The 20,436-nt window shown below is 35.9% G+C and overlaps 1 protein-coding gene across 1 annotated transcript in view; it reads left to right on the top strand.

Annotated features, from left to right (window-relative positions):
* The window catches only part of CCDC171 (coiled-coil domain containing 171), a 300,537-nt gene that overhangs the window by 150,968 nt on the left and 129,133 nt on the right, over positions 1–20,436 (top strand). The window contains exons 19-21 of the mRNA XM_046023926.1: positions 10,043–10,269; positions 10,753–10,935; positions 16,564–16,749. Coding sequence (XP_045879882.1) covers positions 10,043–10,269; positions 10,753–10,935; positions 16,564–16,749 — 596 coding nt within the window. The remainder of the gene's footprint in view (positions 1–10,042; positions 10,270–10,752; positions 10,936–16,563; positions 16,750–20,436) is intronic.

Here is a 20,436-nt window from a genome sequence, read left to right as displayed (position 1 = left end):
AAAATATTAAAAAAAATACTCTTTTTAGGTACTTCCCTTTTTAGAGCACATTCTGAATCATACCCATACCCCCATACCATTCATTATATAGGAGAGAAAACTTTAAAATTATCTAAGAGAGAAAATTAAACATGTTGAATACATAACATAGAATGAATTAAGAACTTGGGCTCTAGATTTGAAACTAGGTCCCATTGCTTACTTTGTGTATGATACGGGGAAAGGTACTTAATCCCTTTCAGCCTCAATATCTTTGCCTGTAGAATTTGGCTAAGAAAAGTTCCTAATTTAAGGGTTGTTAGGGGTGAATGTAACGTTCTTAGTCAAGTCTCTTATATATGTGATTGTCCAATAAATGTTTGTTGTTTTATCTGTTGTGTATGTGTGTGTGTGTGTGTGTTTTCTAATAGCTCATGCGAGCTGGGATATTGCTTTATTTCTTTCATGAAGTGTGAAGTTCAATAATGGTAGCTTGAATTTACTGCTTAGAAAGTGCTAAAAATGGTTGCTTCTGCTACCTTCTTAAACTTTGAGGATGTATTTATAGCAGTGGGCAGAGACCTCAGTTTCCATGTTGCCTGTAAATACTGGACAGGTGGCAACCTTCTTGCTTTCATTAAAGTGTTTGCTCACTTGAGATAAATTACCTCTTCCAGGTGTCCAAATGGTGAGCCTGCAAGAGATCATTTACCTCAAACAGGGGAGAATGTTACTTCCACCGAAGGGCTGGGCTATCAATCATTATGGAAATGGACTAAAGAACTCTTTACATAGCTCAACATTTCATATGCCTGGTCCAGACTGAATTTCTCAAGATAGAAACAAATGTGCTGATTTGCCTGGAAATATTTCTGAATAAATATAGTAGATAGATATGAATAGAATGTTCATACATTTTGTTACACATTCCCTCTATTACTGAATTGTAATTATCCGGAAGATGGATGACCCAAGTGTACGTGCCCCTGCTATTACTATTCAGAAGTTTCTTTTCATTGTTAGAGTTAACTTTGTGGAGGTCATAGCAACTCCTTCAGGCAAAACTCAGAAATCTGGGTTGTATTCAGTGTAACAATGAGGTTTCACACTTAGGAAGTTCAAAGCAATAAGTTAAGATATTTCTGTTAATAAGTAGTCATTGGTATGTATTTTGAAATGAAGGTTTTATTGAATCCTGAAGAATAATAAAGTGAGCATTCCTACTTTAGGTGTGGTCTGTGGACCAGCAGCATCAGTATTCGTGGGGAATGTGTTCGTGGGGAAATGATCTCAGACTGCACTCCAGAGCTATTCAGTCAGATTCTACATTTTTGTAAGGTCCTCAGATGACTTATAGGCACAATGAAGTTTGAGAAGAAGTAACTTAGAGGACTTTGTCATTTATGTAACTTCACTTATATTTGAAATTGAAACAAGTATGTATCATTTTTGGCATTTCAGCTACAAGTGTCTCTTTGGGGGGACCCACATTTAATTTTTCAGATTTTCTTCTGTTTTGTGATTTTCTTTTATATTATTACCTTTGCATGTTCTCATATTTTTTCAAACATTTTGTTATCAAAAATTTCAGGTGCATAGGAAAGTTGAAAGAATTTTACAGTGAACTGATATTTTCTTTTTAAGTTAAAATTTATTTGCCTGTCATAATTTTTAAGAACAGTTTTTGAGTGGATAATTTATCATTGGAAGTGTCCATGAACATGTGAAATTTCAGTGTCACAACTTTCATAGGATATATTTGTGAATAATGTTAAAATAGTATATAAAATAAAAATTATTTTAAGAACTACTGATACAATTATTGACATAAAAAATTATGATGGATGTTACCTAAACCTATTGTGGTAATTATTTCATACTCTATTAAATTAAATCATCATGTTGTATGTCTTTTTTTTTTTAAGATTATTTATTTATTTATTTATTTTAAAGATTTTATTTTATTTATTTGACAGTGAGAGAGAGAGATCACAAGTAGGCAGAGAGGCAGGCAGAGAGAGAGGAGGAAGCAGGCTCCCTGCGGAGCAGAGAGCCCGACGTGGGGCTCGATCCCAGGACCCTGAGATCATGACCCGAGCCGAAGGCAGCGGCTTAATCCACTGAGCCACCCAGGCGCCCCCTTATTTATTTATTTGACAGAGAGAAAGATCACAAGTAGGCAGAGAGGCAGGCAGAGAGAGTGAGAGGGAAGCAGGGAAGCTCTCCCTGCCGAGCAGAGAGCCCAATGTGGGACTCGATCCCAGGACCCCGAGATCATGACCTGAGCCAAAGGCAGTGGCTTAAACCACTGAGCCACCCAGGCGCCCCTGTATGTCTTAAACTTATACAGCCACATATGTCAATGATTTCTTGATAAAACTGGGGAAAAAAACTCCTTAACTTAAGTTCCTTAAGTTACTTAAGTTCCTTCTATCTTCATAGCATCAGTTTTTTCACCCATTCAATAAGTACTTACTGAGCATCTATTTCAGTAAAATTTGCTGTCTTCTAATCATTCCCCCAAATATTACTTGTCCGAGTTGAGATATGTTTTTGGATTGTCTTGTTATTGGGCATTTATTTCTTTAGTATTATTTATAAATAATACAGATAGAAACAAGAGCTATTGATTCTAAATCAGTGTTAGAGGTTTCCCATCCCTATTGCCTAACATGGTATCTTTCTATATATGAACTACTCTGTGTGCAGGTTGTCCAGATCACCCATACATGTGTACAAACTTGGATGCACACAGACACACACAGTTTCACATGAAGGATTCACACAGTCATACCTCATTGTAATTTTTTTCTATTCAATGGACAATTAAATGCATTTCCATGTCAATAAAGGAGGTATGCCTTGTTAATTGTATTTGACCACTTGCCACCCCATTGTTTATATATACTGTAGTTGACTCTGAATTCTCTATTGGTGGATATTGGTGTTTTTTCTTAAAATTATCCATGATTTTAAGCAATACTGTAATGAACTGTGATGTAATTAACATGTTTGTGCAAAAACAATTTATGTTTGCACAGTTATTTCCTCGGCTAAATGCTTGAGAAATGAGTTGACATATTTTACATTTGGAAAAAATCACCAGTGGGGCTTTCATGAAAGTTGTCTTGCCTCACATTCCAGTGAACAGTACTGAGAGGGCTGGTTTCCCCATAATGCCTTTGGGCACATTAAATTTTGACAATCTTTCTCATCTTTATTAATTTGAAAGGCAAAAGAAACTATATTATTACTTATTTGCATTTTTATTGTTAGGTTGCAAATTTTTTCATTTGTTCTACACTTATTCATACTCTTTTATAATTTTCTCATTATGTTCATATATGGGGATATGTGTTTGTTTCTTATGGAGTTATAAGAACTTGTGTATCACAGGCATTAACACTTTGCTCTGTATCATCTAAATAATTTTTTATGTCAATAATTTTGCAGTTTGTATTTTAGTTTTGTGTATTTTAATTTTTATATAGCTAAATTATTAAGTATTTACTTTGTGCTTTTTCTGTTGGTGATTTACTTAGAAAGGTTAGCCTTACCTCAAGGTTGAATTGCTCATATTTTAGTCTAGTATTTTCTTTTTTTTTTTAATTTAATTTAATTTTTTCAGGGTTCCAAGATTCATTGTTTATGCACCACACCCTGTGCTCCATGCAACATAGTCTAGTAGTTTCAATTTTTATGTTAAAACTTGGATTTATCTAGGGTTATTTTTGGTTTAAGTAATGAGGAAATTATTAAGATTTATTTTTGTCCAGATGATCAGCTCGTTGCAATACTTTTCAATTCAGTCACCATAATGACATTAGATATGTCATTTAGCGTATCTTAAACTACTGTGTTAAACTATCTTAAACTACTATGTTCTTGGATGTATTTGCTGTCTCTCTTGTCTATTCCATTATTTTTCCTTTCTCTGCTACTTTTCTTTTTTAAGATCTTACTTATTTATTTGAGAGAAAGAGGATGAGAGAGAGAGAGAGAGCATGAGTGAGGGGAGGGTTGGAGGGAGAAGCAGACTCCCTGCTGAGAGGGGAGCCTGACACGGGGCTTGAACCTGGGACTCCAAGATCACTACCTGAGCTGAAGGCAGTTTGCTTAACCAACTGAGCCACCCAGGTATCCCTCCCCATCTCTTCTAAAACCAGTATCATGCTACTCTTTTCATATGTACATCTTGACATTTTAAAATATGGTAAGACAAATTCTGTCATTATTTTATTTTACTTTTTTTTTGACACAGAGAGAGAGAGTACAAGTAGGCAGCAGGCAGAGGGAGAGGGAGAAACAGGCTCTCTGCTGAGCAGGGATCCTGCTGCAGGGCTTGATCCCAGGACCCTGAGATCATGACCTGAACCAAAGGCAGCAGCCTAACCAACTGGGCCACCCAGGCACCTCCTGTCATTGCTTTTGCTTATAATATTTTGAGCTATTTTCATAGTTTTGTTGTTTTTATTGTTGTTGTTGTTTTGTTTTGTTTCTTAGTTAGAACATTGCTTTGTAGCAAACATCTTGCCATAATGATTGCCTCCCATGTTTGAAAATAATGTCCACATTCGTATTTCCCAAATTATTAGCGGTTTGGAGACAGAAACATTATTTTTGATTTGAGATTGTGATGTGTTGTTGTCACTTGAAAAGAGTTGCATATAAAAGGGTTAACAGTGAAAAGTGTTCCTGGAAAAGTAAGCAGGGATCAGATTATGTAGGACCTTAGCAAAATCGAGTCAGATCCTCAACCAACTGTGCCACCCAGGGGCCCCTTGATTTGTGTTTTAGAAGACACTTTGTCTATGGTGGAGGATGAGTTGAAGAAGGGAAAGACTGAAGAAGAGTAGGGAGACTCTAGCAAGAATACAGATGAGATACAGTCATGATCACAGAGAACATTGAATAGACTGGAGAAATATTCAGGGTGGGATGTGGGGAGATGGTAAGGGAGATGGAGATGTCAAGGACGACAAAATATTCCCAAGTCTGTGGAGTTGAGTTCGAATATAAGGCATTTACATTACTCATTACTAACATTTGTTATTTTTGTATTATATTACTCATTGTTATTAATATTATACTCATGAGCAACATTGTGATTAAATTAAATAGTTATGTATTACATATGTACTAATTAAATCATTACTCATGAATCCCCATTTTCGTTAAAGGAGTGTTTCTCAATCTTTCTAAGTGTGAGGACTCCATTTTGATAAGAAGACATATTGTAGACTGCTCTCTTCCCACATGATAGTTGTATTTTTAGTAGCAGTTGACTTTGATAATGTTTTAAAGGACTTTCAATTTTATTACCCACAACATCATGGTCATATATTATTCATGCTGTATATTTTTTTTAGGGCTAAATAAAGATCAAGATGGCAGTGGTTGCTTTAGTTAAAAGTGAAGAAACCCTTGAAACAATTCTTCAGCCTCCCCTACCACGGCCCCAAGATCTGTCACTCACAGGTTTAAAATTACTCGTCAAAACAATTCTTTATGAATTTGTTTTAAATATTTTAACCTTAAATGTATGATATTGCCTTTACTATTGGAAAAAGTCCAGTAGGGTCTTCTTTTTTCTCAAAAGACACATGCTATTAAATAGAGGGAAAGTGATTAACAAATGTATTTTACATAAACAGAAATTTGTTAAATGTAGCAAACATTTAAACAGTTTAGACAAGTGTAGACATGAGAAATTTCAGTGACCTTATTTTTATCTCTTATTTCTTATCATTATACAAATAATTCTACTACTATGTCACTAGAGGATTTTTTTTGTTTCTTCATTTATTTAGTGTGGAATTTATCCTACTCTATACTGTATAATGTAAAGTATGTCACAAAAACACTTCTCACTCATCAGAGCATAAATTATTTTAGTGCTCTTCCTGTAATTCCTTGAGAGTCAGCAATCAGGAATGCCTCTTTCCCGCTTCTTAAAAATTCAGAAGAATGCCTTGTAGAATTATATTGTCACTCAATTTCGCCCTTCAGAGTGGTTAGTGCCCACACAAATTTGTTTCTATGATATAGTAAAAAACTGATACTCATTAATTTTAATTATAGTTGACTTTTTGCTTTTAAATTCTCTTTGTGAAAATTTTGTTACTTTGATATACCTGAAAATTTCCTAAAATGATCCACTATCTTGTTTATTTAGAAAGAATAACTTTTGGGGCACCTGGATGGCTAAGTTGGTTAAGCATCTGCCTGCTGAGGTCATGACTCGGGATCAAGTCCTCATTGGGCTCCCTATTCAGTGGGGAGCCTGCTTCTCCCTCTGCCTGCTGCTCCCCCTGCTTGTTCCCTCTCTCTCTCTGACAAATAAATTTTAAAAATCTTTAAAAAAACATAAAAAAACACTTTTGACATGCCATTAAAAAATTAATTTTTCTTGGTATTTTAATCTTATTTGAATTCAGTTAATTAACATATTATTAATTTCAGATATAGAATCCAGTTATTCATCAGTTGCATGTAACACCCAGTGCTCATCATTATCACATGCCCTCCTTAATGCCTATCACCCAGTTACCCCATTCCCCTACCCACCTCTCCTCAGCAACCCTCAATTTGTTTCCTATAATTGAGAGTCTCTTATGGTTTGTCTCCTTCTCTGATTTCATCTTGTTTTATTTTTTCTCCCTTCCCCAATGATCCTCTGTTTTGCTTTTTAAATTCCAATATGAGGGAAATCATATGATAAGTTTCTTTCTCTGACTGACTTATTTCACTCAGCATAATATGCTCTAGTTCCAACCATGTTACTGCAAATGGTAAGATTTCATCCTTTTTGATAGCTGAGTAAAATGTCATTGTGTTTGTGTGTGTGTATATCACACACACACCACATCTTTATCCATTCATCTGTTGATAGACATCTGGGTTCTTTCCGTAGTTTCGCTATTGTGGACATTGCTGCTATAAACATTTGGGTGCACGTGCCCCTTGAGATCACAACGTTTGTATCCTTTGGGTAAATACCTAGTGGTGCAATTCCTGGCTCGTAGGGTAGCTCTTCAATTTTTTGCAGAACAGTATGCAAAACATACTGTTTTCCAGAATGGCTGTACCAGCTTGCATTCTCACCAACTGTGTAGGAGCGTTCCTCTTTCTTTTTTCTTTTCTTTTTTTTTTTTTTTTTAAAGATTTATTTATTCGACAGATAGAGATCACAAGTAGGCAGAGAGGCAGGCAGAGAGAGAGAGAGAGGAGGAAGCAGGCTCCCAGCCAAGCAGAGAGTCCGATGCGGGGCTCGATCCCGAGACCCTGGGATCATGACCTGAGCTGAAGGCAGAGGCTTTAACCCACTGAGCCACCCAGGTGCCCCGAGGGTTCCTCTTTCTCTGCATTCTCTCCAACATTTGTCGTTTCCTGACTTGTTAATTTTAGCCATTCTGACTGGTGTGAATGAGTGGTATCTCATTGCAGTTTTGGTTTGTATTTCCCTGATGCCAAGTGATGTGGAGCATTTTTTCATGTGTCTCCTGGCCATTTGTATGTCTTCCTTGGAGAAATGTCTGTTCATGCCTTCTGCCCATTTCTTTTTTTTTGGGGGGGGGTGTTGAATTTGCAAGTTCTTTATAGATTTTGGATACTAGCCCTTTACCTGATATGTCATTTGCAGATATCTTCTCCCATTCCATACGTTGGCTTTTAGTTTTGTTGACTATTTCCTTTGCTGTGTAGCAGTTGTTTTTTTTTTTTAATCTTGATGAAGTCCCAATAGTTCACTTTTGCTTTTGTTTCCCTTGCCTTTAGAGATGTGTCTAACAAGAAGTTGCTGTGACCGAGGTCATAGAGGTTGCTGCCTGTGTTCTCCTCTAGGATTTTGATGGATTCCTGTCTCACATTTAGATCTTTCATCCATTTTGAGTCTATTTTTTGTGTGGTGTTAAGGAAATGGTCCAATTTCATTGTTCTGCATGTGGCTGTCCAATTTTCCAACACCATTTGTTGAAGAGACTGTATTTTTCTCTATTGGATTGTCTTTCCTACTTTGTTGAAGGGTAGTTGACCATGGAGTTGAGGTTCCATTTCTGGACTCTCTATTCTGTTCCATTGATCTATGTGTCTTTCTTGGTATTATTGAATGCATCCTTATGTTCAGCATGTTTCAGCTGCTATGGACGTAAAATGAAGTATAATTAATCCAATAAACACATACAAAATATGCATATATGTTAGGCTGGCCCAGGGCAAATACAGGGTTTACTGAGATAACAAAAGACCAGTTAAGGAGTTGAAAGCCAGTTGAGAAACTGGGAATACATATATTAGGCACTGGAATGATGTATAATATTGCATGTTATCATTAATATAACTTTTACTGTTTATTTTTTTCAATAGTGACCCATTAAACACTCGTTTAATTCTTTTAAATCAGTGTTCTGTATTATGTGTTAATTGGCATGTAAAGTACTGAATCCTTTTTATTCATGACTTATTTAAAGAATTGATTGTTAACAAAGAAACTGTGTATTTTAATTATACTTCATATACCTTCTGTCAATGGGATCCTTAGAGAATAGGTTTATGAGAGGCATACAGAATTAAATTTGTATCACCTTTTATTGTTAAAAGTCAATGCATCAATTACTGATAGAAATAAATTCCACACGAGGGGTATTATGCTTTTATCCAATTTATAATTTTTATTTTATGTATAACTTTTAGGCGGTTGTGGCTTCCAAAATCTGATTGCTGCATAAATTTTTAAAAAAGATTTATTTACTTATTTGAGAGAGAGAGAAAGATAGAGAGAGTGCATGCTAGCAGAGGGAGGGGTAGACAAGAGAATCTCCAGCAGACTCCCAGCTGAGTGCTGAGCCTAACACAGAGCTCAGTCTCATACCCTGAGATCACGACCTGAGCCAAAATCAAGGTCTGAGATCATGACCTGAGCCAAAATCAAGGTCTGAGATCATGACCTGAGCCAAAATCAAGGTCTGATGCTTCACTGACTGAGCCACCTAGGTGCCCCATGACTGCTGCATAAATTTAAAAATTTATCTTTCCTTTTATCCACTGAGGAATAAAGAAATAAAAGAAGCCTCACATTTTTGAACATAGGGCCTCTGTGAGATTGTTCTTTCTGACTTAGAAAAACACTGATTAATCACCTTCTCAGCCAATGTTATTCTTTAATGTTGAACCATATCTATTCTTAGAATTATAGAACATTTTTCTACTGGACAAAACTGGCCAAATATCTTTTTTGTGTTTATGATATAAAGACAAAATTTAAATTAATTCCACCAGCAGAGGCTCTTGTAATGTAGAATGGTATACTACTGAATTTAAATAATCTCTCCACGCTTGTCATTTTACACAGATAGTATCATAAAACAAGTAATGACAGATTAAGACCTGCCTAGCAGAGGGAAAACTAAATTACACGACTTTTATTAAGGCATAAATAAACCTATTAACCATTATCTGGAATACCAATTAGTAGAAAGTGCACTGACAATTTTATTTATCAACATTAAACACAATTATTAATTACAGACCTGATGAATCTAGCAGCAAGCAGGCCATGGTGGATATGCGGGGACCTTAAGTCCATTATGTGAGAGGGATGATTACCAAAATCCTGTGGGGAAATAAGTAATTGTCGTTGTAAAATTTTAATTGCCTTAGAATAAGGCAAATTATATTTTCTTGTCTGAGAATATAAATAGTATGACATTAAGGTAACAAGCCTCAGTAGTTGTAAATAGAAAATGAATTTATGTTAGGTTTTAAAACAAAGCAAAGAGTGATGATGAATTTTTAGTGTCATAGTGTTCAGTGTGAATGATATAATGTAAATACATGCAGATTTTCTTTAGATATGTTGTTTAGTAGGTGAGCTATTTTTTGCATCCCTTTTTATCATAGTGAAAATTAATGTGGGAGGGGACTTTCTGAATGAATCACTACAGGTGAATGGGAATTATATAACTGAAAAAACATTTTAATTGGGTTGCTGTTGGCAGAGTTGTGAAATGAACAAGAGAAAGTTCACATCTTTTCTGCCTCTTTTTTCTTTTTTTTCCCCCTGAAGATCCAAATTCCAGAATCTGTGGACATTTACTCATAGGTGCAGCCAAGAGTTCTTTTGCAAAACTCATGGATAAAGTTAGTCTGGCAATGGAGAGTATACCTTTACATAGTAGCAGGAGTATTACATACATAGAAAAAGATTCTCTGGTTCAGCGGCTGGCTCGTGGACTTCATAAAGTAAACACGCTGGCCCTGAAGTATGGTCTCCGTGGCCATGTGCCCATTTTGGTATGTATGCAATTTCATTAAATAGTGACTTCAAGATTGTAAACTTAACTCTGAATCACACTCACTTGTAGTTTAAATTAGTTGTGCATGAATGTATTTAGATTAGATTTCATGTAGTCTTTAATGCAGTCATAATAGCACTTCCAAGTAAGTGTCTAAAATATCTAAATACAAAAGTTCTGGCATGAGTTGTGAATTTACTATTTTCTAGGTGTAGGCTGCCACAGAATGCTGTGAGACATAAACAAATGTCAATTCCCTTTCCTAGCCATTAGATTATTTATTTTCTTCAGCTGTTGATTTCATATCAACCACATTATTGGTCCCATACAAAATAAAGCTTCCACCTCTGAGTGTCAGTTACAGCCAGTATCTTTCTCTGTATAATCCAAGATACATTGAAGTTGGGAAAGTGGCCATGGCTGCTGATTTATTAGTAAACGTGTAGTTCCTGTTTGTAAAATTGCTCTTGATTAACAACAGAAAAGCACGGCGTCATTACAGAAGCAAATACTTGGATTTACACAAAGACTGCACGCGGCGGAAGTGGAGCGCCGCTCACTGCGCTTGGAGGTCACAGAATTCAAACGCAGCGTAAATGAGATGAAAAAGGAGCTTGACAAAGCCCAGGGTCTCCAGATGCAATTAAATGAATTTAAGCAGTCTGTAAGTATGTGTGATTTACAATACTGTGGCTCTATACCTCTGATAGATATATACACACAAACATATAGCCACGTGCGTATGATACACATACGTACACATATATATGATCCATATATCTATATATTTGTTTTAACTTTTGATTGTTTTTTGGGAATAATTCAGAGTCCCGTTAATAGAATTTCTATTAACCTCCCTTCTAAAATTCCCCAGCAATACTGCATTATATAAGTCAAAGTTGCTGAGCCACTAGATCTTAAATGATCTCATTGCGAGAAGGAATGATAATTATGTCACATGATAGCGTTGCTAGCTAAAGCAATAGCAGTAATCATATTGTGATATATAAGTGTATCAAATCAACAAGTTGTACACCTTACGTTTAAATGATGTTCTGTCTCAATTATATCCCAAAAAACCAGAAGTTATTACCAGATGCTTAAAGGAATACCGATTCTCTGTCAGCAGAACTCATAGCCCTGTTAAAATATATACTCTGGCTGAAAGTGTAGAAAAAGAGGAAATTATATTTTAGGATAGATTAACTGCTCTAGCAAACAAACCCCCAAATGTATACTAAAAAATAATAAAATACTTCTCCCAATTGAGGAACCTGATGTTTGGAATGGGAGGTGGGATGTCCTCTCCTCTCTTTTATTTTTATACTATGTTGAGTAAACTAGATTATCTCATTTGAAATCAAATTGCTTTTCCAAAGAAATGTTCAGTCTGACTTCTGTCGAACTCATGTATTATTTAAGAAAACAGGAGATAGTTGAGAAAAGACAACCTGGATACCAAATAACATTAAGTCAAGATCAGAATGTATCAATCTATGAAGCCCAGTTAAATGGAGCTATCCGCCTACTCCATCGGCCACCCGGGTTAGTCAGTAGCACTGCTGTTCTCGGTGTGGATATAGGAACATACGGTTACCCTGAAACTTCAGAACTGTGTCCAACTGATGACAGCTAATGTAAATACAAAATTTGTTTCCTAAATCTAGCAGCAGGCTACTTGCAAGTTCAACTTCAGTTTAAATGGCTAATTTGGAATTTGCAGTTTTAACATTTGTGGAAAGAGAGTGGCAGATAGCAGTTTAGTTACTAATCCTATGATAATGTAAATTACTAATGTTAATTATTATTTCAAGTAGCTATGCCTTGAAAGGGCCAAAATTTCTTATAAATTAGTCAAGTAATCGTGAATTACCCTTCTGATTGGAGATAAGTAATAGTTTTCTTGTCAGTGAATGTATAAAGACACCAGTTTTTGCCTCACTTTCTTAGTTTTTTGTTCAGAGAAGTTAAAATTATAGAGCTGCCTCAATATTTTTTATTATAAAAATAATATGTAATAAAAATACAAAAAAGTATAAAGAAGAAAGCTCAAAGCACTCTAATCTTACTACCCATAACCAATTAACACGGAATTGTGGATGGGTTTTGTTCCCTACATTTTTGTGTGTGTACGTGTGCAGATGCCTGCTCTTATGCACAGTTGTAATTTAGAATATGCAAAACATGCATACAAATGTTAATGTTTACTATAGTACTATAAGCATTTTCTTGTGTCACTTACTAATTCCATTTTAGGTAATTGAATACTGTTCTATCATATGGATATATCAAAATCTGTTTGACTAGTCTCCTGTTAATAGATATTAATTAATAGATATTTCATTTAATTAATAGATACTTCAATTAATTAATAGATATTTCATTTTTTCCAGTTTTCTTTTGCGATTATATTTAAGTTATAAAGAGTTGTTTATACTTTTAAAAGCCTGTTCCTTTGGAGTGTGTCTCTGCCTCCTTTTGATTTGCTTTTAATTGTGTATACTAACTAAATCTGGGATGTTGAGGTGGTCTGGGATGTTGAGGCCAAAATGGATGGAAACAGCTATTGATACAATTTGAGATTTAGAATATACCCAACTTCTTTTTTTCAAGGTGTAGATGATAGTGATTTTCCTGAAAATTGTTGCTTTCTGGAATATGTAAGAGGAATTCTAGGTATTCCTACTAGGAAATCCTAGTCCCAAGCTAAGTATTAGGAAAACAAGTTAACATCTTATCTCTGATTAGTTTGGAAATAGTCAGGACTCAGTTTCTAGAATCCAGAGAGAAGGTTAGAGTTTGAAGAAAAGTTGCTAGAAGGTGACAGAATCCTCTTGTAAGAACTTTGGTTGAGTAACTGACTTGGGGGAAATGCTAAGAATATATTCCAGGAAGTGTTTAGCGTGAATTGCTTTCACTAAAGTATAGAAATAAAAATAGCATCACTTGAAGTAATAATTGACGGAATGAGATTTTTATACTTTGACATACAGTTGGAAGGTGTGACATTATAAAGTGATGATTTCTAACATTTAATGACCAAATTAACCATGTATCAGGCACTGACCCTAAACACTTCAAGGAGTTGATTCATTTAGTCCTCTCGTATCAGTAGTTGTTCAAAATTATGATTATCTTTATTTTATAAACGAGGAACATGGGACATGGAGCAGCTGAGTAACTTGCCCAGAATCACAAAGTTGGTAAGTAGAATTGACAAGATTTGGACCGGAGTAGGCTGGTTCCAAAACAAATGCTTTTAACTACTTCACTACAGCAGTTAACATCTATATCTAGCTGTGTTAATAAAGGGTTGTTTCATTAGAAACAGAACGATGGAAAAATGATGTTACTTTCCTCTAAAAAATGGAGGGTATACTTGTAATCATCATCTTTCCCTGAATTCAGTCAGAGCACATAGGAGGAAGATAAAATAGCTTCTTTATAGTTGGTCTAAAGTTGTAATGTAAAGGGAAACATCCTGCCTGCAAAAGCTGTTCAGTGTTTTTATTGCTTCTGAGCATTGTGTTCATCTACTGACAGTTGTTCTTGAACAGCCAACTCCCATGATTTTTTTCTCTTTTATTTTTTTGCTTTATTGGTCCTTATAGCTGCTTTTCCACACCATCTCTTTCTTATTCTCCTTCGCTCTACTTGTTTGATTCTGTTTACTTTCTGAAGAGTGAACAGAATTGAGCCAGTCTCTGGGAGGGATAGATAGACAAGAGAGAGACTAAAATTAGCCAAGTTTTAAGGTGAAGGAGAAATTTTGGAGGAGTGGATGGAAGTCCTGGGAAATGATGGGAATCATGATTTATAGAGGTCAAGTGACAGACGGTCTGACAGCGAGGAGTGATACTTTAAAACAACATAACAAATAAAAGGTAGAAGTAGTACAAAAATATCTGTTCATAAGACTGAGAAGAGCGCTGTGGCATCAGGGGAAAGAGGGATGGTAGGTAAGAGGTTGAAATGAATGGGAGTGCCCAGAGGAGGCCGTTAAAGCTGCTGTTCTCGAAGTGGAGGGTTTAGCTGTAATGGGACAATGTGGAGAGTAAGGCAGCTGTTAGCAGGGAGTACAAGATAAGTGTTCCTGCACATCTAAACACTGTAAAAGTATCAGAGATACATCCAATATAGGATCCTAGAGGACTCTCAGGAAATGAGGCAACTTTCTTTCCTCTGTGCTTGGGATCATTCCTGTTACCTTGTGTCGACTTAGGTAAATCATTCCCCATCTATTTTTATGCTAGAATGTTGCTGTTGCTTTTGTGATACTTTAAAATTTAATCAGTGTTGAGGAGTGCGTTATATCCACCTTTGAAAAGGCAAATAATAGGGGCGCCTGGGTGGCTCAGTGGGTTAAAGCCTCTGCCTTCGGCTCAGGTCATGATCCCAGGGTCCTGGGATCGAGCCCCGCATCGGGGTCTCTGCTCAGCAGGGAGCCTGCTTCCCTCTCTCTCTCTGCCTGCCTCTCTGCCTACTTGTGATTTCTGTTTGTCAAATAAATAAAATCTTTAAAAAAAAAAAAAAAAAGAAAAGGCAAATAATAGTAAAAGACAGTTGCTTGTGGGAGGCAGCAGGCAAGATACCTGGGGCCAAAGTAAAACTGAGTTAAAACTATATTATGATACAGAAAGAGCCAAGTAATAAACTTATCCTCAAACTTAGTTCTAGCAGAACGTTTTTTCTCTGCCCGAGATGCATGCTTGCTGTTGTTGGCCCATGAGGAAACTGTAGCCAAGCACATTTGTCTCATGTGGCAGAAAACTCAGAGATAAAATCCACATTCAACTGCACTGGTTTATATACTCCAGATGCCTAGAATCAATAGGATTTTTATTCTGCTCTTCCCCTCCCCCCAAATTAAAAAAAAATTAAATCAATTTGCTTTATATTTGTGGTTAATTATATTTACCTTCAAATCTTTTCATCATTGGGAAAGTTATCAGTCTTACATAGACATATATATTTATATATACAGCATGGTTAATTAACTTGTACCGTGCCTTTTAGTTTTCCATATATGTTTCTCAGGTCGCTTCCCTTTTGTGAAACATTCCCACACTTTGTACTTCAAGATCAAGATGTCTCTTGTTGTCTGCTGTAATTAATTTTAATTTGCTTAATTGTTTTGAACAGGAGATAATACATGTGTGTCCTGCCCTGGATTCCCCACCCTTTAAGGGATGGCCCCTGGCTAGAACTGTTCAGACAGATGTATCTCTCCATTCTCAAAAGCAGTCTTTAGATTTAGATCATACTGTAAATACTCTGCTGTATACTCTGACGTAAAGTTTTATTTGTAGATGTTTATGTAGGAATATTCTTTTACTCAACAAATATCTGCTGGGCACTACTGAGTACCAGGCACTCTACTGTGTGTTGGGTGAGAAAGCAGAATGAGGTCGTTGCCCAGGGGTGTTCCCATCCTTAGACGTGTGGTTGGTGGCAGAGTGCAGACAGGCAGTAAAAAAGGGAATAGTTACATGAAGTGAATTTAGATAATGAAAATAAAATAAATAATTAAAATAATTAAAATACTTAAAAATAAAATTAAAATAATTAAAAGAATTAAAAGAAAATAATAGAATATGGTATGGCCGTGTGAGGAGTCGGAGGAGGGGGGAAAGGATGGTCTGGTAGACTCTCGAAGGAGAGGATGTTTGACTAGGGAGACGTGAATAGTAACGTATGCCGAACACAGATTTTTGCGTAATCACTTAAAATCATCGCCACGCATTAAAGGCTTTAGTTCCTGCAATCACATTCTTTATAAAAAGTGCTCATGTATGAAAATGTAAACTGAGCATTATGGATTTATGTGAACTTGAAATAAGTTTCCTAAGATTTTATTTGACTAAAAATGATCACTTTGGGAATATAGCTGTTCTGCATTAGAAACCAGGGTGATTTTTTTTTTTTAAAGATTTTATTTGTTTATTTGACAGACAGAGATCACAGGTAGGCAGAGAGGCAGCCAGAGAGAGAGGAAGGGAAGCAGGCTCCCCACTGAGCAGAGAGCCAGATTCGGGGCTTGATCCCGGGACCTTTGGGATCATGACCTGAGCAGAAAGCAGAGGCTTTAACCCACTGAGCCACCCAGGTGCCCCCAGAGTGATTTTTTTTAAATCTTGATTTGTGAGATTAAGAAAAACAAGTTGTACTTTTGTCATGTATCAGACACTTAGAAATGAGTGTGTTACAGTCTATGTTGGCAAATCGAATTCTGAAGATTAAATGATACAACCACGCAGCTAGCTTATAACTGAATTTTTTAACCTTTTTTCAGAAATTGATCACCCATGAGAAGTTTGAAAGTGCATGTGAAGAACTGAATAATGCATTACTTCGGGAACAACAGGCCCAAATGCTACTGAACGAGCAGGCACAGCAGCTCCAGGAGTTGAATTACAGACTTGAACTGCATTCCAGTGAGGAAGCTGACAAAAACCAAACTCTGGGAGAAGCTGTTAAGGTAGGACAGTATCTCTTGCATAGTCATTTATTTCCTGTAGGTGTGGATCATCGAGGGAATCATTTATATCTCCTGGCTAAGGAATAGAACCCAAGATCTGAAATTTTATCCTGTACAACTTCATAAGGATGGAATGAACTTGGTTCCCGGACCTCAATTCCAAGTGTGCATTCACATGTATCGAAAATGTAGAAGTAGGTTTTACTTAATGGCTGAAAACAAAGTAGGGGTCTTTCCAGTAATAATTACTATTTCAAGTTTTTTTTCATTTAACTTCCTTGTTTCCTCTTCTCTTTAGTTCTTTTCTTTTACTTGTTTTATGCCCCCTGGACATTGAAACTCTACGTATCTTTCGGATTTTGAAAAGTTTTGGGTCTGGGTCTATCTGATTCTTATATAAGTGCGTGTCTGGGGAGGAGGATGGTTTGGTTAGGAAAAGTTGTTCTCTCTGTCGTATATTTGTGGCAAAGCTACTTAGAAGGGAAAAGGATAAAATAGTTGTCATTTAGAAAGTTTCATTAATGGAGTTAGGACTGTGGTATGGGAAATGTTGACTCTAAAGTATAATAGAATTGTACTGTATGTCTTCTTTGGAAAAATGTGCATTCATGTCTTCCGTCCACTTTTTAATTGGATTATTATTTTTTGGGTGTTGAGTTTTATAAATTCTTTATCTATTTTGAATATTGATCCTTTATTAGATATGTCATCTGCAAATATCTCCTTCTGTAAGTTGTCTTGTAGTTTTGGTGATTGTGTGCAGAAGCATTTTATCCTGAAGTCCCAATAGTCCATTTCTGCTTTTGTTTCCCTGGCCTCAGGAGATGTATCTAGAAGGAAGTTGCTATGGCTGATGTTAAAGAGATTATTGTCTGTGTTCTCCTCTACGATTTTTATGGTTTCAAGTCTCACATTAGGTCTTGAATCCATTTTGAATTTATTTTTGTGTTTGATATATTCCCATTTTTTAAAAAGATATTATTTGACAGAGATAGCACAAGCAGGGGGAACAGTGGAGACAGATGGAGAAGCAGGTTTCCTCCTGAGAGGAGCCTGATGCAGGGCTCAATCCCAGGACGCTGAGATCATGACCTGAGCCGAAGGTAGATGCTCAACAGACTGATCTACCCACGTGGCCCCCGCCCATTGTTTTTTGATGAAACTAAGAGAGTTCAGTTGACTTGCTTGGGATCTTCTGGCCTATAAATATGGAGACTGGGATTTAGTGTTTTAGAAAAAATTAGAAATTAGTGAAATTTAAAAAAGAAAATACAGATGAGGGGCGCCTGGGTGGCTCAGTGGGTTAAAGCCTCTGCCTTCAGCTCAGGTCATGGTCCCGGGGTCCTGGGATCGAGCCCCGCATCGGGCTCTCTGCTTGGCAGGGAGCCTGCTTCCTCCTCTCTCTCTGCGTGCCTCTCTGCCTAGTTGTGATTTCTCTCTGTCAAAGAAATAAAAAATTAAAAAAAAAAAAAAAAAAAGAAAATACAGATGAATTTAAAGAAGGAAATATAGATGACCTTAACGAAAGAAAAGGCCTCCTAGAACTCCTAGGATACTATTAATATTTTGGAATGTATTTTTCCTAATATGTGTATTAAGTTGATCCACTTGAAATTGCTGTTTTTATAAATGAAAAACAGACAAATGCCAGCAGTTTTGTATGGTTCAACTTAATATATATAGTTTTTCTTACATAAATGAGAATGTACATACTATTTCAGAAAATATTACTTAATATATATTAATAATAGTTGTAGATTTTTTTTTAATATTTTATTTATTTGACAGAGAGAAATCACAACCAGGCAGAGAGGCAGGCAGAGAGAGAAGAGGAAGCAGGCTCCCTGCTGAGCAGAGAGCCCGATGCGGGGCTTGATCCCAGGACCCTGGGATCATGACCTGAGCCGAAGGCAGAGGCTTTAACCCACTGAGCCACCCAGGCGCCCCTAGTTGTAGATATTTTTACTAGCTGATATGATTCTGTGATACCAAAATTTTTTTCTCCTTTTTTTACACAAATAATAAATTCCATTGCATAAAAAAAGAAAATATAAATGAAGAAAAATGAAAGTTAAAAGAATCCCAAATCACATCATCAGATATATCTATAGTCAAGATTTTGTTGTATATTATTTCAGTCCTTATGTTTTATAAATAATAGAAATATAACCAAATATAGGTTAGTGAAAATACAGTAATACTGTTATATATAATTTCTAATTTATTTTTTTAAAAACATCATGTCAACAGTTTCTTTCCAACCCAATAAATATAGCAGTGTCATCATCTTTAATGACGGATGGAATTCTTTTGAATATGCATAGTTAATTAACCCAGTTTCTTATTGTAAGATTACTTTCATTTTCCTTCCTTCCTTCCTTCCTCCCTCCCTTCCTTCCATGTAGTTCTAAGATGAGTAACCCTGTGGCTAAATCCTTATATACATATCTGTGATTATTTCCTTAGCATAACTTCCTAGATGAGGAATTCCTAGGTGAAAGGCCACACGAATTTTAAAGTGGTAAATATTATAAATTGGCCTACAGCAAATATTGGTGAGTTAACTTCTCTCCTAAAATGTATAGCAGTTTCACTTTTTACCCAACCTGGCTATTTCTACTTAAAAAATTTTGCCAATTTCATAATATGGCCTTGTCATTCTAATTTGTATTTCTTTGATTACTAGTTGAGTCGAACATTTTTAGAAATACATTGGTCAACATGTCCCATTAATAGATAATACAATTAACTAGGGTTTGACAAAGCATGTAACTGTGTCCTATTGGAGTCTTTTCTTTCTGTAATAGCTTGGAGTTTGTGTTTAGGTGTAGCACCTTCCAGCAGATAAAAAGCTGTTCATATTAATTTCTTTAAAATGCCAGTAGCTTAAATATTGTTGTCAGGAGTGGAGAATTGTTTAATTACTATCTCTTAATTAGAACTAGCAGGTGGTGATGTGAAGATGCTCTCTTGTGGGAGGCAGCATAGTTCAGCAGAAAAAACACTGGCCTTGGAACAGGTATTTCTGAATTCAAATCCCCATTCTGTCACTTGGGCAAATAACTTAACCTTTCTTAGCCTCAGTTTCATCTTCTGCAAAATTAGGGATAATGATACTTATGTTACAGAATTTTTATGAGAATTAATTAGGATACTGGTTGAAAAGCAAGTGTATTGTTGATAAATATTCTTTTGTGTTTTTTCAGTAATACTTAAATGAATAGTATTTTATTTGTCCTGTGCATAACTTGTTTTAAAAAGTAAAGTGTCTTGAGATGCCTGAGTGGCTCAGTCAGTTAAGCATCTACCATCAGCTCAAATCTTGATACCAGGGCCTGGGATCGAGTCCTGCAGTAGACTCCCTGCCCAGTGGGGAGCTTGCTTCTCCCTCTGCCTCTGCCTCTCCCCCTGCTTGTCTTCTCTTATGAATAAATACAGTCCTAAAAAAAATAATAATAAAGTGCCTTGCTTCTTTATAAAAACAAAACAAGATCGTGAATACAAGATATGGAAAGTACAGAAGAGAAAACAAGTTACTTATAACTTATCATCTGAAAACAACTAATTAACATTCTGGAGTTTTGTTTTTAGTCATTTTTCTATGTAATAGTTTCTTTATAAATATGTAATAGTTTCTTTATAAATCATATGTTGGATGTGATGTTCAGAAAGGCCTTCCTTTATGTT

Source organism: Meles meles, chromosome 11 (assembly GCF_922984935.1).
Source record: "Meles meles chromosome 11, mMelMel3.1 paternal haplotype, whole genome shotgun sequence".
Lineage (NCBI taxonomy): Eukaryota > Metazoa > Chordata > Mammalia > Carnivora > Mustelidae > Meles > Meles meles.
The sequence above is the reverse complement of the archived record's forward strand: the minus strand, read 5'-3'. Positions and strand labels throughout refer to the sequence as shown.